This window comes from Vombatus ursinus, unplaced genomic scaffold, assembly GCF_900497805.2.
Source record: "Vombatus ursinus unplaced genomic scaffold, bare-nosed wombat genome assembly UNPS02014798.1, whole genome shotgun sequence".
NCBI lineage: Eukaryota > Metazoa > Chordata > Mammalia > Diprotodontia > Vombatidae > Vombatus > Vombatus ursinus.
Genome location: NW_020954576.1, coordinates 9,991,113 through 10,016,995, shown reverse-complemented (window position 1 = coordinate 10,016,995; position 25,883 = coordinate 9,991,113). Strand labels below are relative to the sequence as shown.

Here is a 25,883-nt window from a genome sequence, read left to right as displayed (position 1 = left end):
AACCAGGTCCTCATTGTGGAAAGGCACTTCTCCTGACTTACTCTGTCATTCACGATAGAGACTTTTTATTCATTGTCAAACCTCCCATGGTTCCCCTTCTTCCCACCCTGTCAGCTGAGAATCTTCTATAGTATATTATCTGTTATTTAGATTTATCTTGGGATAGGTCTATCTGTATCTGTCTGTCTGTCTGTCTATCTATCTATCTATCTATCTTATCTATCCATCTATCTGCCTTATCTAGGTTTAGAAGGTATTACCAGATTCACACTGGGCCCAGTGATGGCTTTTAAGTCCTGTCATTCAAAAATTAGTTAAGTACAGAGAGGCTTATCATCAGACAGCTGACCTCTAGGTGAAGAATTTTTTTCAATCATAGCAACTCAAAAAGAATGTCTATTTAAGGTGTAGGGATGGGCAGGAGAGGATTCAGAAGAGGGTTACTATGTATGTACTCAGAATAAAAACACTCTCCTGGGTAAAATTTCATGTTTTTGAAGCATTTAATAAACATCATTCCAGCTAGATAAGACCTTCATTTGTTAAATGGGTGTTTTAGATTAGATGACCTTTAAGGTCTTTTTCAGTTATTAATCTATCAGATAGATCATATTTATTCTCCACAGTTTTGTGTCACATGCAGATTTTATGAATGTGATAACTATCCTATCATGCAGGCTGTTGTTAAAAATGTTGAAAAGAACAGGGCTGAGGACAGAGATAGTTGGTATTTACTCATTAATCAGCCTTCTTTGGCTATATTTATTCTGCCAGCTATAATCGTGCCGTACTATATTCTCATTCAGATTTCCTTACTCCATCTTGTCCATAATGAAGAAATTACTGGCATTATCAAAAATTACTTGCTGATATTGAGATGTTAATGTGTCTATGATGGTCCCTTTTTCTCTATTGGCCTGATATTCTAGCCAGAGACAGAAAATGAGGTTAATTCAGTATGACTTGTTCTTGGTAACTCGTGCTGTCTCTTAATGATAACCATTCTCTCTGAGTGTTCATAAAGCATCTGTTTTATAATCTAATCTAGAATTTTATTTTAAGGTCAGCATGTTGTATTTGTCATAACCTACCTTTTGTTCTTTTTTGATAATCAGGATAACATTTATCAGTGTCCTGTATTCTTACACTTCTCTCATTCTCTACAATTATGCAAAGATTAATGGCTGTGTTTCCATAATTTCATATTCAAATTATTTTAATACCCAAATAGGGAACGAGACTAGAGATTGGTCCTCTAGAGATTCGAACTTTGGCAGTTGGATTCTTTCCTCTATCATTGCCTGTCTTGGAGTTCAAATACCTCTGAATTTTTTTTCACCCTTTCTAATGGAAAATTGTTCTCCTTAATAAGTAGATAAAACTAAGTAGGAGATAAGTAGTTTTACTTTCTTCCTCCACCCCCCTCCAAGGATTGTTGTGAGGATCAAATAAGATAATAATTGTAAAGCTTTTAGCACAGTGCCTGGCAAATGGTAAGCACTATGTATATGCTAGCTATTATTGTTTTTTTCCCCTCTTAACATTGCCATTTATCTCAAGTAATAAGCCTGTTCACACCAAACACACCTTTAAAAGTACTTTCTGTTGCACTTAGCGTTTTTAGAAACTTAAGCTTATTTTTTGGTTTAGCCTCTTATAGTTCCATGTCACTCTTCTATGTTTGTTCCTGAGTATCCTGAGTTCCTTTCTTATATCTTTTGACTATTTCCTTTATAAATATGAGCTTATCTCTGAAATCCCTGTGTAGCTCTATCAGACTTTTCAGGAACCTTATTTTTAATTGCCTTCTGAATGTATAAGTAAAATTCTTCACCTTCTTCATGTTGTGGCATAGTGGATAGGGCTAGACAAGAAAACATGGGTGTGAATCCTGCTTTTGCCTTTGTATGACCATGAGCAACTCACTTAACGTTTCTGGGCCTCAGTTTCCTCAAATGCTAAATGGGCATAATTACGATTGTTGTAGACCTTAAATTAGCTAATATATGTGCAGTACTTTGTAAATCTTTAAGTGCTATATAAACATTCCATTTTTTATCCTTTTAATTAATAAGTACTGCTTCTGCTATTATTCATTTTTGTCCCATATGTTCTTTATAAAACCTAGATATATAATTTATCTGAGTATTTTCTCCCAGCCCTACCTCCCTTGCCCATAACTAATTAAATAATTTTTTCTATAATTGAAAATGGTGGTATATCTTGGGCCTGGAAGTGATTTATAGACTTAGAACCTCCATTTCAAAGAAAATAGTTTTATATCCCCTTGACACTGGATTTAGGTACATAACAGCCAGGATAAATGTAAAGTTCCATTTGTCAACTCTATTACCCCTCCCTTCCACTTCCCATTTTAAAATGCAAGCCACTGAATAAATGGGGTCTTTTCTGCCCCCATAATATCTAAATTAACTACCCTGCTCTCTATAGGTTTTCTGGGACCCATTTACCAGTGCTGCAACCCTTGATCACAACAGCAAGAAACTAGGCCCTTCCTTGTAATGGGAAGCAAATTAATTATCTGAAGATTTCCCTAACTCTGAGTCTTCAGGTAATTTTAAACCAAGTTTGGGCCCCACTCGATTCCATAAGTTTAAATTACTGCACGGTGGGGTTATGTGTAAGTTTATCTCTAGTTATATCTCATCTTGGGGGAAAAGTATATTATAGAAGCAAATTTTTTTTTTATTACTACCTGTTCCAGTTTAAGAGTAGGTCTTCTTGTGACTGTAATGTTAGTTTGTAAATGAGTTATGGGTATAGGAAAAAGCTTATTCATGAATTTCTGAGGGAATTATTTCTACTCTTGCCTCCCTTTGTGGAATTCCTTTTTGGTATTTTACTTAATAGATTACTTTTCAGAGAGAATTCTGATTTAAAACATAACGATTTTGGAAGTAGCATATGCTGCTTCTTAATAACTTAGTATTATTAAAACTTCATATTTTAATGGTAAAACACCCTTTTGGCACCTTACGATAATATAATTTTGGAGGGGGTCATAAAACCAGCTTGTATTAATTAAATATTAAATTGGACAAATTTTGATTTTTTTTTTATCTTGTTTGGTTTTTATTAGGAAGAAATAGAACCCTTTCCAGAGGAACGAGAGAACTTTCTTCAACAGCTTTACAAATTTATGGAAGACAGAGGTGAAGTGTGTTTTCTTTCAATTAATCTCCAGTTAATTTTTTTTTCAGATAATCAAATTGATATCCAGTTTAGTGATTAAAAGTTGATTTTGATTAATTTTAAAGATACATTCAAACTTCATGATATGTAAACAGTTATACCATTTTGTAAATTGATCTGTCTTCCAGATATCTATTTGTAGGTCTCTTATCTAAAAGTATACCTACTTTATTCTTTTTTTTGCTGCTCTGATTTTGAATCGCTAGAATGGAGGCACTCTTTATACTTTAAAATAAAATATTTTGAATTTTATGTAGTATATATCTTTAGATGTATGGATTCTTATTCTAATCCAGTATAGAACTTCTTTGTTTCTCAGAAGAAAAAGGGGGAAATATGCAAATTAGAACAGATCTAGTAGAGAATTACAGAACAACCATGACATGATCACCTCAGAAATTAATTTTAGCAGTATTACCATAGATCACCCACCCAAAACAAGGTGCCTCCACACTGATTTCAGTCCTTTTTCTTCTCTCTTGCCCTGTTTTCTTCTTGTTGTAAGGAAAAGAGTTGTGAAGAAAGGTATATCATTAGGCCTATCATACACAAGACACTGTGTAGATATTATGGATGTAAAAACAGAATGAAATAGATTCTACTTTCAAAGAGTCTGTTGGAGGAGACAGTATATAAACATAATGGTATGCAAAATTTCTAAAAAGTTAAACACAAGGTAATTTGGGAGGGAAAACACTAGCATTTGAGGAATCAAGAAAGGCCTTCTGTTGAAGGTGCTGCTTGAGCTGAGCTTTGAAAGAGGCTAGGGATTAAGATGTGACATTGAGGAAGAAATGCATTCCAGGCCTGGGGGACAGCAGCCTGTGAGAAGTCCTAGAAAATGGGAGTGGAAATGCTGTGTGTTTGAGGAATAGCAGGAAGACCAGAATAACTTGATTATAGAGTGTGTGAAGGAAAATAACTCATAATAAGTCTGGAAGGTATGTTGGAAGCGTGTTTGAAGGGCTTTAAATGCCAAACAGAGGAGTTTGTATTTGGTCCTAGCAGTAATAGGGAGCCACTGGTGTTATTAAATCATGGGACTGACATGGTCAAAACTGTGCTCTAGGAATACCACTGACAACTGTATGGAGAATGAATTAGAGAGGGGAGTGAATTAAGGCAGAGGGGCCAATTAAGAGTCTATTACTGTAGTGCAGGTGAGAGGTGATGAGGACCTGGACTAGAGTGGTGGATACATGAATGGAAAGAAGTATCCATTTGAGAGAGATGTTGTAGAGATTGAATTGACAAGATTTGACAACTGATTAGATATGTGTAGTGAGGGTGATAGGAGTAAAAGATGACTCCAGGGTTATAAACCTGAATTAGAAAAAAGAGTATTTTCTTATAAAGTATTTTCTACAGAAATAAGTACAAGAAAGGAATGTGTTTGCTAGAAAGAAATTGGGTTCTGTTTTGGAATGTTGAGTTCAAGATCCCTATATGATTGATATCTAATTCAAAGTATCTAATAATCAATTCAAGTCAACAACAAGTTGACAAGCTTTAAGCATTTACCATGTACCAAGCACAAATATAAGTGCAAGAAGAAAGAGAGGGAGAGAGTCCCTGTCCTTAAAGAGTGGGGGGGAATCCAGCACAAAAAGGAGAGTTGAAAAATGGAGGTAGTAGATGGTAGGGCATGGAGGGTACGTAGTAGAGAAAGTTTAGACACCTAGTTGTGAACCCTGACCTGGGTGCTTTCCTTAAAATGGAGATTATGGGAGGTACCCATCAATCAGAGGAAGGAGCTGAAGTGGAATGGGGAGTACTTCCAGTGTGAGAAATTTTGGGATGGAGTGAACTATCAGGGTGAGAAGGCTTTTGTGAAATGGTAGAGAATATCCAGAGAATTTAGAGCTCAGGAATGAGATGAGGCTTTGATATATCAGTCAATCAGTAAGCCTTTATTAAGGACCTACTGTGTTCCAGGGAGATAAATATAAAAAGTGAAACAATCTAGTTCACAAGGAGCTTATTTTTCTGGTAGGGGAAACAACAACTCTGTGTGTGTGTGCGCGCGCGCGCATACGCGCATGCACATACAACATAAACGTAAAGTGAATAATTATAAATAAATATAAAATAGTTAAATTAAGATAGTTTGGGAGGGAAGCAGTTGGGGTGATCAGGAATGGCTTAATGAATAAGAGCTGTTTGTGCTGTGTCGTAAAGGAGAGAGGAACTCTAAGATAGAAGAGAGAGTACTTCCAGACATGTGGGGTGGCTATCGTTTTATAATAATTAAGCCTCCAGGATATGATGAAGTCACCCAAAAAGTGTGTATAGAGAGAAGAGAAGGGACAGGACGGAGCCTCGGTGTATACTCACAATTAGGTGGTGGAATATGGATGATTATCTGGCCAAAAAGACTAAGAAGGAACAGCCAAGCCCACAGTGGAAGGAGAAGCAGGGAGAGCAGTATTACAAAAACCCACAGAGAAATGAATATCCAGAAGGAAAAGGGTAGTCAAAAGTATCAAATGCTGTAGAGAAATCAAGAAGGATGAGGATTGAGAAAGGCCATTGGATCTGACAATTAAGATATTGTTAGTAACTTTGGAGAGAGCAGTTTGGTTTAAATGATGAGGTCAGAAGCCAGATTGCAAGTTGTTGAGAAGTGAATAAAAAGGGAGAAAATAGAGGTAATTAGAATAGACAGTTTTCTGGGAATTAGGATATGAAAATGAGAGTTATAGGGAGATCATTTAAAGAGATGGTAGGGTTAATGGAAGGATAGACCTGGGCATGTTAGTAGACAATAGAAATGAGGTAATAGATAAGAAAGTGAAAATACTCTAGAAAGCAGTGATTATGGAGCTAAGCTTCTGGGAAAAAATGTGAAGAAACAAGTAAATTAATTGAATGCTATGAAATTTTAATGACTCAGTTTGGTCCTAAAGAATAGATGTGGAAGTGCACCTCTCTCTTTCCCCCTCTCCCATTTCTTTGCAGATTGTTCAAGTGATCCTTTTCCAACCTATGTCCTCCAACAGATTGCCTCCTCTGTCATTCCTACTCTTTTACTTATTTTCAATCTCTCCTCTTTTGCCTACACCTGCCCCTGTCTCCCTTATCCTGATAAAAAAAGATCACTTGATCCTTTCATCCTTCCTACCTATAATCCTGCATCTCTTCTGCCCTTTGTAGGTAAACTTTTTGAAAGGACTGTCTTCAATAGGTGCTTCTGAGATTTTGTCTCCTTTTACTTTCTTCTTAATCTCTAATGATCCAGTTTGTAATTCCACTGAAACTGCTGTCTTCAAAGTTATTAATGATCTTAGTTGCCAGATCCAATGGCCTTTTCTCAGTCTCCATTTTCCTTGATCTCTCTGTAGCCTTTGACACTGTTCTTCACCATCACCATCACCATCAACCACTTGATATTCTCTTCCCTCTAGTTTTTCAGGATGCCATTTTCTTCTTGTTTTCCTACTATCTGACCACTCCTTCTTTGCCTCCTTTGCTGGATCCTTATCCAGGTCACACCTTCTAACTGTAGGCATCCCATAGAGTTCTGTCCTGGACCCTCTTCTCTTTTCCTTCTCTACTACTTCACTTGGTGATCCCCAGTTCCCATGGATTTAATTATCATTTTTATGCTGATGATTCTCAAATCTAGTTTTATTTCCCTATTGCTGACCTCCAATCTTGCATCTACAGTTGCCTTTCATATGTCTCAAACTGGATGTCCAGTTTTGTTATTGGTCAGTTGAATAACTGACTTGTCGTGTCCCCATGGACCAAAGTTGTCCATCGGGTTTTCTTGGAAAAGATACTGGAGTAGTTTGCCTTTTCTTCTCCAGTGGATCCTTTTGTCAGGCATTCAGAGGTTGTGACTTACCTAAGGTCAAACAGCTAGGAAGTATCTGAAACTGGATTTGAATTTGGGTCTTCTTGACTATAAGCACAGTTCTCTATTCACTGAGTCACCAGCTGCCTCACAGATGTCCAGTAGATATCTTAAACTCAGCGTGTCCAAAACAGAACTTATCTCTCCCTTAAGGCCTTCCCACCTCTTAACTTCCCTGTTAATGTAGAGAACAACACCATCCTCCCAGTCCCTTAGGCTCACAACCTAGGAGTCATCCTGGATTCCTCAGTATATCGCATCTTTTGTATCCAAGCTGTTGCCAAGGCCTGCTGATTTTACCCTTGCATCATCTCTCAGATACATCCCTTTGTCTCCTCTGAAACTGCCATAACTCTAGTGCAGGCCCTCATTACCTCACACCTCAATTACTGCCTTAAGTCTCTCCCCACTCCAATCCATTCTCCATTCAGCCATCCTAAAGCACAGATCCAACCATGTAAACACTCCCACTTCCCCACACCCAATAAACTCTAGTGGCTCCCTGTTACCTCCAGGAGCAAATATAAAAATATGTGGCATCCTTGCCCAAAGCTTGGCATTCAAAAAGATCTTCATAACCTAACCCCCTCATACCTTTCCAGTCTTATAATCAGTCCCTGACACATACTCTTCATTCCAATGACACCAGCCTCCTGACTGTTATACAAACAAAACACTTCATCTCTCAGCTCTGGGCATCTTCTTTAGTTGTTCCCCATGCCTAGAATGCTCTCCCTCTTCATCTTCGTTTACTGACCTCCCTGGCTTCCTTTAAGTCCCAACTAAAATCCCACCTTCTACAGGAAGTCTCCTCTAACCCCTCTTAATTCCAGTGTCTTCCCTCAGTTAATTTTTTCCTATTTATCTTGTATATAGATTATTTTTCATATATATATGTATATATATTTTACATATATGTGTGTGTGTGTACATATATATACATATATATATACATATATATATACATATACATATATATACATATATATATATATATATATATATATTTGTTATTGTCTCTTCCATTGGATTGTAAACTCCATGAAGACAGACACTATCTTTTGCCCCTTTTTGTGTCCCCAGCACTTAGCATAGTGCCTGGCACATAGTATGTGCTTAATATGTTTTTATTGATTGTGGATTGAAGTGGGGTACTATGGGTGTGGAACATTATATATAACATTAGATCATTTTTTTCTTTTTTTTAATAGATTGTTTAGTTTTATTGTGCTTTTTCTTTCTTTCTCTTTGTTCTAATGAATGGCACTTGGGACTAGGGGGACACATTTAGAAATGCAGGCGATTTTAAGACAAAGTTCAATAAAAATATATTTTAAAAATAATGAGTTTGGCCTTCCAGAGAGAGATGGTTCATCTCTTCATCAAACTGGAATAACAGGGTTTTGAAATGTAGAAGTAGCTCACAGCAAAAAGCCTCTTGTTATTTAGTTGTTTTCAGTCGTGTCTAACTCTTCATGACCCCATTTAGGGTTTTCTTGACAAAGATACAGGAGTGGTTTGCCATTTCCTTCTCTATCTCATCTTGTATCAGATGAGGTCCTATGCTTATTAGATAGGGAGAGTGGGTGTTATGAGGTGTGATAATGAATCAAGATGGAAGACACAAAAGACTAAAGTGAGGGACCAGCTGAGATTAGATGTCTTAAGTTTGTAGTGGATTTATTAATAAATACTGAGGGATGGAGGGAAGAATGGATTTAGGAAGAGTAAGGCATAGGGAAATAATGGAATAATTGGTTAGATAAATAGCTCAAGTGAGAGTGCATTTATTAAGCTTTTATTATGTGGCAAGGACTGTATTATACTCTGGGGATTACAAATACAAGTAAGCCTGAGAGTCCCACCCCTTAAGAAGCTTACATTGTGATCTGAAAAGACAGCAGATAGAGGGGAGTCACTTCTTTGTCTTCAGCATGTCCTTCATTTCCATCATCTTTCAGTTCTTTACCAGTCAGCAATGGCTTTCCCAAACATCCTTACTCCCTTAGTGAATCAGTTTAGCTCTACAATTTAGCTCTTTTTCTCTCAAGTGCTTTGTGGTGATCACTGAGAAGTGGTTTCAATAGATAGGAAGCTTTGGTCAAGTAAAGGAATTTTATAGTTCATAATCATAGAAGTGAAACACATTTGAGTGATAGATCAAGGATTTGGTTGCTCTTGTATGTAGTTATTTTCCAAGACCATTGTATTGTTGCCCATCAGCTGTCCTGTCACTACTCATTTCTACTTACTTCTGTTCTTCCTCTATTTACCAGGTCTCTCATCAAATAAATAACTATTAGTAAAGATCCCTAAAAACTTTTTTGAAGAATATATGATAAAGTTAAATGCGAATTGAAACAGATATTTTGTGCTTTCTCCATTCTTTATTATTAAAGAATTTTGCCTTGTATTTGACTTTGACTTACTTATGATATTTGATTTCAGTATTGTACATTTAAAATGAAGATTTATTCTCTGAAGTTTCATATTTGTGTAGGATCCATGAGGTCATAGAGTCATTTGGAGTAGAAGAGACTTTAGAAGTCATCTAGTCTAGCCTCCTTATTTTACTTACAGATAAAACTAAGGCCCCAGCAGGTTCAGTGGCTTGCCTAAGGTTACTCAGTAATAGAAACAAGCTTTGAACTCAAGACTTTTGACTCTCGGATTCAGTACTATCTGTACTTTGTCTTCTCAGACATATCCTAATCAAGAATAAACATGTATCACATACTGTGTGCAATGCGTAATATCAGATAATGATATTTCTCATTCAGATTGAAACTTCTTGGCTGTAGTTTGAAATTTAACTAGTTTTTGCTAATGTAAAGTGCTTAAAGTTGAAATGGAATTTCTATTTCTAGAATAGAAATATAAATAATTAATAGTAAGTGTATCGGGTCAGGAAGAATGTTAATTTGATTTAATATATTGCCTGTATACCTTCTAGTGTGATTAGAAAATATAGTTTGTTCATTTTTTTTCTAACAATTGCAACTTCACAAAATTTCAATTCTTACAGTTTTAAAAAAATCTCTTAAAATAATTTTTGTTTTACTAATAGGCACACCTATTAATAAAAGGCCTGTACTTGGATACCGAAATTTGAATCTCTTTAAATTATTTAGACTTGTACACAAACTTGGAGGATTTGATAATGTAAGTATTAAGATTAATAGTGAAGTATGTCAAAACCTTAAAGGATTGAAAAGTATGGATAAAAAAAAAAGAATGGTTACTTTTTTACACGCAAAGAATCACTATTATCAAATTTGCAGTTTTATTTAGAATTAAAACTCATACTTCATAGTTTATGTGTTATTCAGTCATTTAAATTTGCTGTCATAAGTTTCTCAGTAAACTGTCATAACCCTGGAAATTACTTTCAGTTTGATATAGAAATCAGCACGACAGTTGTCTTTTAAACATTTTGTTTAAATGTATGCCTGCTGAAGTCAGTAGAGCAGCTCTGATTTTTTTTTAGCATGACAAACTTTTAATGTTTAATTTATTGGTTTTCAAATTTTATTTAATTTTTTATTTTAAATTTAATACAAATCCTACTTGAATGGTAGTTTCTAGTAGAGAATGAAATTTAAATTTTGTCTTTTCAATTAGAAATGAGTTGTATCAAGTTAATTTTTTAAAAAATCACTTCCAATTCTTAATTTGATCTCCATGGAAAAACGTGTTTTCTCCTAAAATTTGTTCTTTGCTAGCTTATCCATGTAAATTTTAATTTTATTTTTCATTATAGATTGAAAGTGGAGCCATATGGAAGCAAGTCTATCAAGATCTTGGAATTCCTGTTTTAAATTCAGCTGCAGGATACAATGTTAAATGTGCTTACAAAAAGTAAGTGTTAAGGGCAGTGGTTTCTCAAATGAGGGCTATGTCCAGACCCCAAGGGAGTGTGATCAACCCATCAGAGAGTAGGAACATAGGTAGAAAGGGAAGGCTGTTGTGGACTTTGTCTCCAATACAACTACTCTTAGCCCTTTATCCACCAGAACTCTATACTTTCTCTTCCCTGTGTTCCAACCTTCCTCTTCCTGTTGGCCCATCAGGGCAGTTATAACCATGCCAGTATTCAGGCAACACTCATAGCAATGGCTGTGCAAGTAAAATTGGAAAAATCCCCCACCCTCACCCTACCTCCCACCTCAACATATCACCTCAGATCTATGACAGTTGACTCTCAGATGGTGGGCTCTTTCCTCTAAGCAGGGACCAATAAGTAAGAAGCCAACCTAAGCTCATACCTCTTTTTTGTTTTTGGTTGTGAGTCATACAAAATTAAGTATGCATGTATAGATTGTGATTTGCTTCTCAGATCTCCTCACGCCCCCTAAACCCACCCCTCTTCCAAGCTTCCATGTTACTATTTGAGAACACTGCCATCCTTCCAGTCACTCAGGTTTTCAGCCTCGGTTTTAGACAATATGCTTGACTTTGTGCTCTCACCACATATGTCCAGTGAGTTGTAAAATATTTTCCTTTGTACCTTCACAATATCTTATCACTTCACCCCTCGACTATTGTGATAAGACTTCTAGTTGGTGTCCATGCCTCAGGTCTCTTTCCCTACTCCAGTACCACCTGTACCCAACTATCAAAATCTTTTTCCTAAAGCACAAGTCTAACTATATCACCTTCCCTGTACATTGGCTTCATATTACTTCCAAGATTAAATATAAAATCCTCTTATTTGACTTTTAACTCCCTTTACAGCTTGTCCTCTTCCTGCCTTTCTAGTGCTATACTTTATTACCCTCTGCATAACTTGCACAAGACACTGTCTCCTGACTTTGCATTTTCACTGGCTATCCCTTATGCCCGCACTCTCTCCCTTGTGTCACTTAGCTGCTATGAAGGTGTGTCTCTGTGCGTTAAGAACTAAATGAGGATTAGACATATTTTTGTAGCCAGTTTTCACAGGTTTAGGAATTAGAGAATTTGATAGTTAAGTGGCTCCTCATCAGCCCTTTAGTCCCACTGTATTCATGACACTAATCTTTAATCCTATTGGGTCTTCTTACCAAAAATAATTTGTCTTCCTGTTTACAGATATTTATATGGCTTTGAAGAATATTGTAGGTCAGCCAACATTGAATTTCAGATGGCATTGCCTGAGAAGATGGTTAACAAGCTTTGTAAGGAATGTGAAAATGCAAAAGAAACAAAAAACAAGGAAGAACCTGAGTCAGAGATAAAAGCAGAGGTTAAAGAGGAAGGAGATACTATGTTACAAGAAGAGAAACCTGCTGAAGATGAGATTGAAAGAAAAGAAAATATCAAACCTTGTCTGGTAAACTAGATTCTATCTGTGCTGTACTTGTTAGTAGATCCTTTGAGTTATAATCCTTAATTAAACTTACAAAGTTCCACAGTACAAAATACACCCTCCATTACTAGTGATTTGATGTTTCCTCACCAACATGCTATTTTTTTTTTAATTTTAGGTATTGTAATTATATTTTTTTTGTGTCACAAAAGGTTGTAGTTAATTATTTTTGCCTGGTGTGGTTTAAAAAATTTTTTTACTTTCATAATTTTTCTTACATTCTTATTCTTAAAGTAGTAACTCCTTGCTATTAATGGAGAATGAATTAATGTCAGATTCTATTAAAATGTCTTTAATAAATTCTTTAAATGTAGTTTAAACATCTCTATTATGTCTATAACTATACTACTGGGTACAAATTTTCCCAATTAAAAAATTGTAGACAGAAAGTTGGAAATATCTAATGCTGTACTTAAACACAATTTCCCTTCTTGGTATAAAATGCAGGCAGTGGACTTAAGACATTTTGATATAGATTTGACTTGCCCTGCACCCCACTTCTTTCTTTGACTCTTATTTTCACGATAATTTTTTACTTTAAAAAGTTAAGTAGTGAATTAAATAATACTGAACAATTTTCTGTTGCTAGGAATTACATTAATACCAATTGAGCAAGCATTTATTAAGACCCTACTATGTGCTTTGCACTAAGAATACAAAGACAAAAGGGACCAACATTCCTTACCCACAAGGAGTATACATTCTTCTGGGTTTACTCTCAGAGATCATGGGTATAAAAATACGGACGGTAATTTTTTAAATTTTGGCTTAGTCTCTCTAATATTTTCCTAGGGTAATAAAAAGAATTTGTCAGAACCTACACATACACAGTCTGATCAGGAAAAAGAACTTAACATTAAAAAAACAGAAGAGAATGAAAATCTAGAAGTTAAAGAAGATGATACAATTAAGGTAGATGAAATGCTCAACACAAAGGTAGAGGCAGAAGAAGAAAAAGCAAAATCTGGGTAAGACACTTGTTTTTGGTAAAAAATAATTTTGAAAAGCTAAGTTAGTTTGATGTAAATAAATGGTTGGATTCATTACTCCAGGTTGTTGATGTATTTTAATTAATCCAAATGAGAGAAATAAGAGCAAATGCAGAATAATTGCCTGATTTAGATTCATCTTGTAAGAAATTTTGCATGGCCTAAATCTTACAAATGCCATTGTATGGGGAGGAAATATGAAGTTTTCTGATTCATTACTCTTGTTCTTGACTCAGAAATATGAGAAACTTTACAAGGATGAAATTGCTTCTTTCTGCTTAATCTATTTATTGATTACATTTTGCTAGATAGTGGTATGTGTGAAAAAGAGCACCGTTCCATTGTTTTTGGCAAACTGGATGTCTGTAGATTGCTTGTTGTGGCTAATGTTTTTATTACTTGGGCTAAAATTAATGACAGGAATTAGATACCTTAAATTCTGAAACCATAATTTAAAAATGCAAAATCCTAATTATTTTTGATTAAAATGTTGATGAGGTAGTGAGCAATAACGTCTGTTCCAAAAAGTTTTTTTAGTGTAATCCAGGAATTCCTGTTGGTCTGTTAAGGGCCTCTGAGTCAGTGTTTTGCAATTCTGCGGTGGGCTGTTCTGTCCTCTAAGACCTCACTTGCAGCCTCATTACATGAGAGATTGAGCCAAACAGCCAAGATGAAAGTAAAGTACGTGAGGTAAGGTAGGATAAGGTAGCAGAAGAATGTAGTTGAAGTCTTCCACTGGAACTTATTCATGTTTAGGATTTCCTTATAAAATATTCCATGGATTTTTGTCCCCATAGCCATTTCAGTTTCTTCTTATTCTTGTTTTCTAATATTCATTCTTGCTGTTCACACCCTAAAAATAAATTTGTGACTGATTCATTTTCTTACTTCTAAAGAATGCTAATTACTAAATTTAAAAACTATTACACATTGTGGGAATATCAGAAATTAATTTACTGATTTTATGCTAGAGAATATTACTGATGAGCTACCTAGAAATACAATTTTAAAGGATTATTTAGATAGTTTGTGGTTTTTTTTTTAATAAACTTTTTTCCCCTAAGGAATTGGCTACTACTTAGAGTTATCTGTTTTCTTTCTCCACACTTCAGGCATGAAATACATCCTGTAAGAGTTTGGCCTCAGACTTGAGAGAGATCTGTTGGAGTTATTTTATGTTTTTTAGAATGATCTGTTGACCCAAAATGTGGTACTTTAAAAGAAAGTAAATTGAAATCAGTATGCATATATATATTATATCAAATGACATTGAAATGTATCTCAATGTAGATCAATGTTATTGGATATATGTATATCTATATATCACATATATGTGTATGTACATACATGTATATGTATGTTATTTTAGCCTACATATTGCAATGCATTTTATATTTGAAAACATTGTCTTTTGGGGCTTCCTGGTTTTTTTCAACTTCTTATTTCTCTAGCCTTTGATCTTGCCCACTGCATTGTTGAATAGAGCAGTGAATTCTTAGATTTGGCTCATTTCTAATAATTTAATTGTGATGTTTGCTTTTTGTTCACTCCCATGTGTTATTTGGGTTAAATTCATTTGGTTTGTATCCCTATCTGACATTAAATGGATCTCATGTTTCATTTTGATTAACCTGCTTGACTAATATAGAATATTAATGTTTGTTTCATGACCAGTAAGAGTTTTCCCATTCTACTTCCTAAACATTGTTAAAGTTTTGTTTGATTGTTGTTATTATTATTCATGTTTAACATTTGTGGAATACCTCAAGTATGTTCAGTGCTGAACTATGGAAGATCTAATTTGTCTGCTGTTTTTGCAAGAAGAATTTGGACTTAGCACTATATGCTTTCCTTCTTTTTTTATTTAACTGTGCTGAGAGCTATAATTAAGATTTTTGTTGCTCAAAGATTAAACTTATTTTTTGTACCAGAATATATACTCTATAATCAGTGAAGTACAGTTGTATAATCTTAGCATTCCAATCAAATAGTCTTCTGAGAATACAAGGAATCTTAGTACTTTTTGTTCTCTATGTATATAATCTTAAGTCAGTAATTATTGTGCTTCCCCACCACTAATTCTGCTGCTATTTTCTAGAATATTTTAGCCACTTCAAGTAAGTACTCCTTCCTATGTTTTGATTTCCTAATCAGCCAGGTTGATGGGCAGTGTACGAAATGTTTTGTATTTCATTTCAAATGATAGTAAATGAAAAAAATCTGTTTTGTACTTAAAAAACTCAAGGAAATCCTATAAAGTCCTATATGTAGTAAGAAAGTGTACTCTAAAGTATACTTTTATATTTTAACTAGTATTTATGGAAGTTGTACCTTTTCAGGTTTTAACTTTTCCCATTAAGAAATATCATTGAAGATTCTAATCCTAAGCTATGAAACAACACTACTTAAATAATTTTTTTGTTATAAAAACCACCAGAATATACTGTCACTGGAAGGCTCTTGATACCTTTTTATTTAAAAAGAGAGACAAAGCTCACACAATTTGCTGCCTTTTTTGGGGGGGGGTATGATTTACATAGTATTCAGTGAATGACTTTATAGAAGCAAAAAAATAGCTGTAAAACTTAGGGCTTTGTGTTTTATAGCAGAATTGAGAACTGTGCTTTGTGAACATTGAATTTTTAAAACTGATAAGTCTTTGTTGACTTAAGAATTTCTTCAGAAAATGAATGGGAAGGGAAAGGAACAAAAAACTGTGCCCATACTTGTTCATATCTCTGTGTTCCATACATAGTGCATGATATACAATGGCCATAGATTAATAGTTAATACTGTCTTTAGTAGGGTTGAAATTATCTCTAGAGGAGTGTTTTTTGTCATAAGACTTTTATTCACAGTATCTGTAAGGAAGTCTGGAAGTAATTCTAGATGTGTTGTTGATTTTCATATCTGGATTTTTATTTATCTTTTGAAAGTGTTCCTCTTTGAGAGAAATGAGTTGTTTTAAGTGTAGGTATTGCTATAAAGCAGACTTAAAAATGTAATATTTAGTGTAGCTTTAGATTTCATATTGAAGTTCCTTCCACTTAATTCTGAAATAAGTGTATTTGTGATGTTTTTGTGCTAATGTAGGTTTTTTCTATATGTTGTTTACAGGGTGATTTGTGGGGTTTTTTTCAGCAAATGCTAGGAGTACTCCTAAATTAGAGAAAGAGTACATTGCTAAGAACGCTCAAACTGATTTCATGTTTGTATATAGCTGTTTCATTTTAGAGGAGTGACATTTGGAATTAATCTTCAACATATCCATTTTGTTGGAATTTTAGGTTTGTTAGACTTTATAAAAGGCTATTTGCATCAAAGAAGGCATAGGTTAACCAGAAATTAAATATAAGATAGTGCTTAGAGGAATTAATGAAATTCGCACAAATTAGCAGAATCTGCTTAATTGTCAGTTAACAGATTTGATTACATCCAAACCACATGGTTTTAAGGTTAAGAGATCTTAAAAGACTAGCTACCTGCAAGTGAAAGGTTTGATTATGGTTTGGTTTGATTTATCCTAAATTTAGAAATAGCTAAGTGAGAGAGGGAAATACTCAATAAAACATAAAATGACTGTGGAGTCTAATGAATGTTAAAATGTGTAAACATTTGAAAAAGATAAAATTTGTTACAGTCAACCTCACTAGTTCCTTGGTATATATACAGCACCACTTCAGTTCTTCTAGCTATTGATGGAAATTTTCTTTAAATCAAGTTATTTTTGCCTCTTCACTTTCTGTGAAAGCTTCTCTTGCTACCACTTTTAGTGATAATTTTAATTTGAAAATCAGAAAATTTCATGCACTTGGAACCTGCTGTTCCCAGGAACAATCGCATCCACAATATTTATCAGTATATGTGGGTTGGAACTGAAAAACTTATCAGGTGTCTTTTATTAACTCTGCAATTTTTTAAACCTTTCAAGAGATGAAACGAATAAGGAGGAAGATGAAGATGAGGAAGAAGCAGAAGAAGAGGAGGAGGAGGAGGAAGAGGAAGATGACGACGATGACAACAATGAGCAAGAGGAGTTTGAATGCTATCCACCAGGCATGAAAGTTCAAGTGCGGTATGGACGAGGGAAAAATCAGAAAATGTATGAAGCTAGTATTAAAGATTCTGATGTCGAAGGTGGAGAGGTCCTTTACTTGGTGCATTACTGCGGATGGAATGTGAGGTAACTGAGTTTTAGCTAGTGATTACTACCTAAAAATACTTCTAAAATACTTTTCTATTTTAAACACAAATTGATTGTTGAATTACAGGCTTGTTGATATTCTATTAAGGTCTTTGTACCATATCAAAAATATTTAGATTTTTAGCATGTAAATTCCACATTTAGTGACTTTCTATATAGTTCTTAATGTTTTGAGTGCTACATCTTAGACTATAGCATAAAGAAAAATAATTAAGTCTTGACAATTTTTATGGTAACATCTATAGCTTAAGAAAAGCAACGTTATTGGTGCAGTGATAGAAGATAATATTTTTTAAAAGGTTAAAGACTTTTGAGCTTCTCAGTGTCTTCAAGCCAGTTATCAGGTCATCTGCTTTTTGCATATTCAACTGCATTGCTGCATTATCTTCTTCGTAATCTTCTTAAGTCATCTTTATTTCATTTTGTTCAGTAGTCAGGGATGAGACTCGGAAAACTTTACCTTCTTCAAGAAGGCCCTTGTTCTCCAGTTATCTCCTCATCAACAGGCCTTGCATTATAACTTCATTTCAGCAGCAACAGAAGTTTCTTTGGACCATCTCCTACACTGGCAAACATCATAACGAAAGAACTCAACTCTACTCAAAGAAATAGTTGGATGGCACTTTTCAGCTGCCACTGACCTGGGGAACAGAATTTCAAGGCTGAAGTTCAGTCTTGGGTTATGCAACAATTCTTATCTTGAACCAGTAGCCTCTTGGGCTTATGTAGCCAACCTTTATCCAGATACATTCTTCGTGAAACTTAAATAGTCATGGTAGAGTTTGAGATCTGGCACTTTAGTTGTCTGATTAACAAATGGACTTTTCTTGGAATGTCCGTTATTGTATTTGGAATATAAATATAGCTAGCAATATAAATATTGTCTTCTTAGAAATATAGATAGAAATTGTCAGGAATGCCTTTCTGAGGTGCTTCAAAGAGGATTGTCATTCTTTTATTTAACTTCTTGTAGAATATGGTTCTGGCTAATGGCAGTATTGTCAGGAAGACCTCATCTAAAATTCTCGACTTCTTAAAATCAGGTTTTGGCAGTCATGTTCCAGCAGTGGAAAGGATTGGAGGCACTGCCTAATCCACTTACTTTTCTCATTCTGTGAAAACTATAATTTCAATCCATCCTGATGCTTGGGATACCATAGCAACTCCAGTGCTAAGGAAAACCTCAAGAATATTGTCTGGAATTCATTCTGCTCATTCCAAACTAAGAAGATTTCCGGAATTTAAAGTGCCTACGTCAATTCACAGATATAACAGAGTCACATTAGTTGTACAGGAACGTAAGATGTTTCAGATGACATTGAGATAATAGTTTTTCAGTTCAACACTGTACATAAATCAAATATTCAGCTATCATTTGTCCTAATGCTGTCTAAATAGTATATGTTTTTCCTAAGCTAAAAGGCTGGTTTATGAAACACTTCCTTACATGAAGATAATTGAGAGCTGAAAGATAGATGTTATAACAATATGTTGACCAGTTTTTTATAATTAGTCATTTTAAACAGTGGGCTTGTCATATGAAGACTATTAAATGTAACTAGCTTCTTTTCTATTATACAAACTCGTAAAATACTGAGTTTCACTAGGAAGATTAAATTGAACCATCAGAAATAAAAAATTGCTAAGTATCATATACAAGATAGCCATAGGTAGGTATTATCTAATCACTCATGCCAGTTTTGAAGCATGCTACTCTTTCTCTTCTCACTCCCCACCCTAGTGGTTAAATTATAATAAAAAATTGTATCTGCACTGTCATTGATCTGATACCTCAAATTTAGTGAAAAAGGTAAAGGATTTAAGAAGTTCTCTAACCTTTGCCTGGTATAATCTCTAATACTCCATCTGTAAATATGGATTCATTGACTAATTGAATCATAATACTCAGATTTTTTGAGAATAGCAGTTGAAAGGTTAATATAATAATTTTTCAACTCAGAAATTTTGTCCTCGTATTTTATTTGGAACATGGTGAGCTAAGGAGAATAAATGTGCAGTTTGTTCCAATAGATAGAAAAGAAGATTGGAGTATTTTTGAGATTTTAAGTTGGGACCAATTCAGCAAGATAGCCTTTTATTGTAATTCATCACTGAGAAAGTGATAGGACATTTTCAATAACCAGATTTTTTTTTAAGTCATGGTTTTTATTGAAAAATAAAAATGGACCATTGGGTAGATGGCTCTCCCAACATCATACAAAAACTTTTCAGGATTCAACAAAATAGGTTGTGATCTTACATTATTTGGAAAAAAAATCATATGCCTTCATGCAATAGTAGTTAGAATATAACATTGAATAGGTAATGATTTTGTCATTTTTGCCACACCTTTTCTCAAGCATATCTAGTGATGACTGTAACAAATCTCATTAGCTCTCCAGCCATTTTTCAATTTCCTCCCCTATTTTGGAGGGCCTAGGATAATGTTCCTAAATTCACATAGAAAGAGTGATGAAAATCAGAAACGTGGATCTATTCTGTGAAGATACAAGTAGGTGGTTAGTGTTTTCTTGAAGTTACTTATTTGAAGTAGGAATAGTGTAAAATAAGAAATTATGGATCTCTTTTCCTCCCAATTTAGAGAATCACTGAAGGTGTTAATGGTATTAACATGGACAAAGAAATGTTAGTTATAGATTGCAGAGTAAGATTTCATGTACGTGTGAGATTCTGTCATATCTAAAAATCATAATTTTCTAGCACCTAAATATGAATGTTGTAGAGTAATTAAAAGGTTTTTTTTTTAATTTGATTGTGGTTTTCATGATTTTATAACATTTCCAAGTTAATTGGCTGGATTTTTTTCTCTTATTTCTGGAAGGCAACTTTAATTTAACACTTATTAGTTGCTAGCATTTTAATTTGTGCCCATTTTTTGCCTGATGAAGCTGTTAAGTTGTTTATACAGAGTATAAATAGCAAATATTTCTTTTATTTAGTTTGTAAGGTTTGTGATTTTACTTTGAACACTCTAGGTGGCATTTCAAAGTCTATAAATTGACCTAACTTTGGTGTATTTTTGTAGGAGACCTATATAAATTAGGGCTGTTTGATCCTTTGTGAGTATAATGATGAAGCATTATTCTGTTTGGGCATATCAGATATTTTAGAATGTTCTAAACAATATGACACCAGGCCACATAGGTTAAATTAATGGTTACTAATAACATTGTTAAAGACAAAAATGTGAAAAAAGCAACAGGGCATAATGGATAAATAGGCAGCCTTTCAATCAGGAAGGTTAAAGTCCTGACTTACACATATTAACTGTATGATTCTGAGCAAGTCATTTAATCTCTCAGTGCCCCAAGCAACTCTGCAAGACTGTAAATTACAAATAAGTCAGATGAGTTGACAGTCTGCATTAGTGGAGAGTTTGCATACCAGTGAAATCAAATGTCCAGCACCTCTGTCTCCCTCTGCATCCCCTTATCCTTTGTTGCTTCCCTTTGACTGTATCGCTATCAAGTAGAAATTCTACCAGAGTGTTGGTGGGGGGAAATTATTCTTTGATTTAGCCATTTTGCTGTGTTAACATTCATAGTTAGAGTTTTGGCAGAGCTTTTGAAGCTATTAGCTAAAATTGGCTGTTTGGTTTATCTGTGGTGAAATATGACCTGTTCAGAAAGAGTTGAATTAAAAATGGTCTTCTTTAAAAAAAAAAAATGGGAGAGAGAGAGAGAAGGGGTTGAAATATTCTTAGGTATATTTATTAATTCCGTGAACCAGTACAGAAACAACATGTTTTATGAGGATTGATAATTTATCTGAATGTTTGAGTACTTTCAGGAGAATACTATAAGATCTTCCAGGTGTAAGATATAGTCGGTAACTGAGCTTTTCTCATTTTAAGCACATCCCTTGTGACACATTAAACAATTAAGTAAAAAAATTTTCTTCAAATATTTAACCATGGAAGCAAGAACCCAGGCTTTAAGCTTTGAAAACATTTAACTTTGAAATGAATTTAAAATTCTTTCTTCAAGTATGGGTTATACTTAAACCAAATTGCTTAAAATCTGCCAGTGTTGACTTGAGGATGATTGACTCATAGTGCAATAGAGTAAAAGGACAAAAACAGGTTGTCTTTAAAATTATATAAGAGTAAGGTTCATTAATTGCCCTCTTTCAAAGGATAAGTTTTCTTTTCCACAAAATTTACCAAATGAGATAACGTGGTGGGTAAGTGACTTGAAGTTCTGTATTAAAATTCTACTGCCAACACACATTAACTGTGTGACTCATGTTAAGTCAGTTAACCTCTGGGTTACCTGGTCACCTCTCTAAATGCTCTGCCTTTTAGAGAAGTTGCTGCTAATGGAAAGGAGCTGTGTATATCAGAATTTCCCTATACCAATGAAATCACAGTTCCAGACAACAATGAGAGAAACAAAGTTCACCAAAGTTAAGATTAAAATATCCCATTGTTTGCCTCCTCTATACTGCTTTAGTCAGAATCATGACCATTGCATGTTGACAGTAATTTTGAATTATGGATGGATATGTAAAATTATTTATGTGGTCCTTCTCTAGTTAGTTGATATTTGTTGCATATGAACTATAGCCGCTACCACTAATGGAAATATGCATTTTAATCAGTCAGTAAATATGTATTGAATAACTTATATGCAATGAAGAAGTATAAGTGGCCCCTACATTAAAGGAATTTATGTTCTAGTTGGTGAGATAAGACATACACACACAAATAAAAATAACAAACAATAGAAGTCAACAGATAAATGCTATGTAAATTCAAAGGACAATATAATTTCTAGCTGAGATTGTCACAGAAGGTTTCTTGGAGAAAGTGGATCAAGTCAGCACCCAGTTTATTAAGTGCCTGCTTTGTGCCAGGCAGTGTGCTAAGCATTGGAGATACAGAGAAGGCCAAAACAAACAAACAGTCCTTGTTCTTAAGGAAGTCACAGTCTAATGGAGCAGCCAACATGCAAGCAACTATATCCAAACCAGATGCATACAGGATAAATTGAAGATAATCTCAGAAAGAAAAGCACTAAGATTAAGGACTAGGGAAGGCTTCTTGCAGAATATCACACTTCACTGAGACTCAAAGGAAGCAAGGGAAGCCATGAGGTGGTGATGAGGAAGGAGAGAATTCTAGGCTTATGTGACAGACCATGAAAATGCCAAGTCATGAGATGGAGTGTCTTATGTGAGTAACAGCAAAGAGTCAGTCTAGTGCCATTGGATCAAAGTATATTTGCAGAATAAGGTGTAAGAAGACTGGAAAAGTAGGAAGGGGCCGGGCCCCATTATAAAGGGCTTTAAAGGCCAAATAGGGAATTTTATATTTGTTCCTAGAGGTAATAGGGAGCCATTGGACTTTATTGAATGGGGGGAGGGATAGTTTGATATGGTCAGGCTTGTGCTTGAGGAAAATCAATTTGACAGCTGAGTGGAGAATGGGCTGGAGTGGGGAGAGATTTATGGCAGGGAGATGAACCAACCAGCTATTGCAGTAGTCTAGGTATAAGATGAAGAGGTCTTGCACCAGTGTGGTGGCAGTGTCAGAGGAGATAAGGGGGCACATATGAGAGATGTAATAAAGGTAAATATATAGGACATGGCAGCTGATTAGATATAGTATAGGTGAGAGAGAATATGGAATCAAAGATGACAACAGGGTTATGCGCCTGAATGATTGAGAGGTTGGTGGAAGTTTGGAAGAAAGGAGTATTGGAGGGAAAGATAGTTAAGTTCAGTTTTGGACGTGTTGAGTTAAAAAGTCTATGGTATATCTAGTTTGAGTTGTCCACTGACCTGTTGGAGATATGAGACTAGACTAGAGGTAAGTACAGAAGTAGGGCTGGACAAATATATCTGAGAATTATCTGCATAGAAATGATAATCTATATTGGATATGATTTAGTTAGGCAGAAGAGAGTAGGAAAAGCATTTCTGACAGGAAAATTCAGTTTCAATTAAACATTTGGGCTAAAAGATTGAAAAAGGAGGAATCATTTCTAATTGCAGCCTGAGAAAAACTTCATAGAAAAGGTGGTTCTTGAGGTATCCTGTAAAGAATGCCAAGAGATAGAATTGGGAAGGAGTATTCTAGGCATGCACAGAGCTGGAGCCTGAACTATGTGAACCTGGGGGAGGTGGGGGTAGTATGAAATAAGCCTTAAAAACTTTGTTGGAATAAAATTATAAAGTCCTTGAATGCAATTTTTGCTTTAATCAGGAGGCAGTAGAAAACCAACAAAGGTTTTTGAGCGTAAGTGACATAATTTAAACTGTTGTTTTAGAAAGTTTACTTTGACAGTGGTGTGAAGGATGGACTATAAAAAGGAGAGACTATAGACATGGAAATCAGTTAGTTGGCTGTTTTAATAATTGTCTTTGCTGGATCATCATCCATATCTTGCTTCCTATTTGTGAGTATACCTAGAGTTTCTCTCTCTCTCTCTCAATCCGTCTCTCCCTCCCTCTCTCTTCCCCTCTCCTTCTCCCTCTCTCCCTTCTTCCCTCCCTCCCTCCTCCCCATCAGCTCCTATGAGTGTAATTGTCATCCCTATACATTTGACTTCCATATCCAGTGCTCATATCTCTCCTGAGCTTTACCCTGTATCACAAACAGCCTATTGGACATTTCCCCCTGAATATCCCACATTCATCTCAAACTCAACATATCCAAAACAGAACTCATGATCTTCCTGCCCCCCCCAATAGCTTCCATATTAATGTTGAAGACATCATCATCATTCTCATCTAGGTTAACATCTTAATAATCCTTGACTCTTCACTTTCTCTCATGACCCCTTAATCTCCACCCTCTTCCGTATGCAATCAATTGTCAAGTCTTGTCAATTCTATCTCCCCAACATCTCTCACATCTGTCCCCTTCCCTTTGTTCACATAGCCGCCATCAGGCCCGTATCACCTCTCACCTAGGCTGTTGAAATAATTCCCTAATTGGTCTTCCTGTCCAGTTTTCTGTTTCTTCAGTTGATCTTCTGGTCAGTCCCAAATTGGTATTCCTAAAATATATGTCTGGCCATGTCACTTCCCCCTGCTTAAGAAGCCACAGTAGTTCCCTCTTGCCACTAAGATAAAATACAAACTTATTTGTTTGGCATTTAAAAGTCCTTCAAATCTGGGCCTATCTTATCTCTCTAGGATGATTTCACATTACTGCTTCTCACATACTCTATGTTCAAGCCAGACTGGTCTTGCTGGTCCCTTACATATAATATCCTATTCCTTCCCTTTTCTGAGGCCCTTTCCCTCACTTCCACCTCTTAGAATCCCTTCAGGGTTCAGCTTAGTTTCCCTGTCCCACACAAGATCTTTTATGAACCTCATAGTTGTCTGTAGCCTTAGCCTTCCCCCAAATTATTTGGTCTGTGTAGGTATTGTATCCCTCCAATAGAATGTAAGCTCCTTATAGGCAAGGTCTCTCTAATTTCTGCCCCTGAACCCTAGCACCTAGCACAGTTACTTGCACACAGTAGGTATTCAATAAATTTTTGTTTAATTCAGTTGGAGGTACTAAGGTTCAGTAGCACCTCAGATAGACATCAGTTTAGGTCAGAGTCCCTTACAACTTGATATAAGGGAGTAGCAGAAAATAAAGCTAGAAATAGAAAGGAAGATTGGGCAAAATTATTAAAAAGTCTTAACTTGTAGAATAAGGAGTTTGAACCTAGTCTTATAATGGAATCATTGAAAGATTTTCATCAGGAAAGGGATATGATCAGAGCCTTCACTGGCTAACTCCTCTGCAGCCAGCTTCCAGTTTTCTGTGGGAAGGAGATGAGAGCATGTGTCATTGTATTTGGTCCAATGAACTCCCCCACTTAACCTTTGATAGAAGTTCCTAGTTTAGGGCAGCTAGGTAGTACAGTAGATAGAGTGCCGGGCCTAGAGTCAGGAAGACTCATTCATCTTCTTGAGTTCAAATCTGGCCTCAGATACTTACCAGCTGTAAGACCCTAGACAAGACCCTTAACTCTGTTGGCCTCAGTTTCTTCATCTGTAAAATGAGCTGGAGAAGGAAATGGCAAACCACTCTAGTATCTTTGCAAAGAAAACCCCAAATGGGGTCATGAAGAGAGACATAATTGAAACGACTGAACAACCACAAATGGCATAGTTCAGAGAGCACTGGACTGGTAGTCAGGAAATTATTAACTGAACTGTGTGACCTGACAGTAGGTACTTCAGCTCCCTGGGCATCATGAAGCCTCAGGCATAAAATAGGGGAGAGATGATCTCTTATAATCTCATCCA

The 25,883-nt window shown here is 35.4% G+C and overlaps 1 protein-coding gene across 5 annotated transcripts in view; it reads left to right on the top strand.

Moving 5' to 3' along the window:
- The window catches only part of LOC114049727 (AT-rich interactive domain-containing protein 4B), a 196,399-nt gene that overhangs the window by 122,618 nt on the left and 47,898 nt on the right, over positions 1-25,883 (top strand). For 4 of the 5 annotated variants that reach the window (XR_003569903.1, XM_027871110.1, XM_027871107.1 and 1 more), the window contains exons 12-17: positions 3,101-3,173; positions 10,137-10,231; positions 10,830-10,927; positions 12,140-12,380; positions 13,209-13,384; positions 17,337-17,588. Coding sequence is in view for 4 of the 5 variants with exons in the window: in XM_027871110.1 (XP_027726911.1) it covers positions 3,101-3,173; positions 10,137-10,231; positions 10,830-10,927; positions 12,140-12,380; positions 13,209-13,384; positions 17,337-17,588 (935 nt within the window). In the remaining variant the exon portion in view is untranslated. The remainder of the gene's footprint in view (positions 1-3,100; positions 3,174-10,136; positions 10,232-10,829; positions 10,928-12,139; positions 12,381-13,208; positions 13,385-17,336; positions 17,589-25,883) is intronic. The other variant, XM_027871108.1, reaches the window with a different exon arrangement.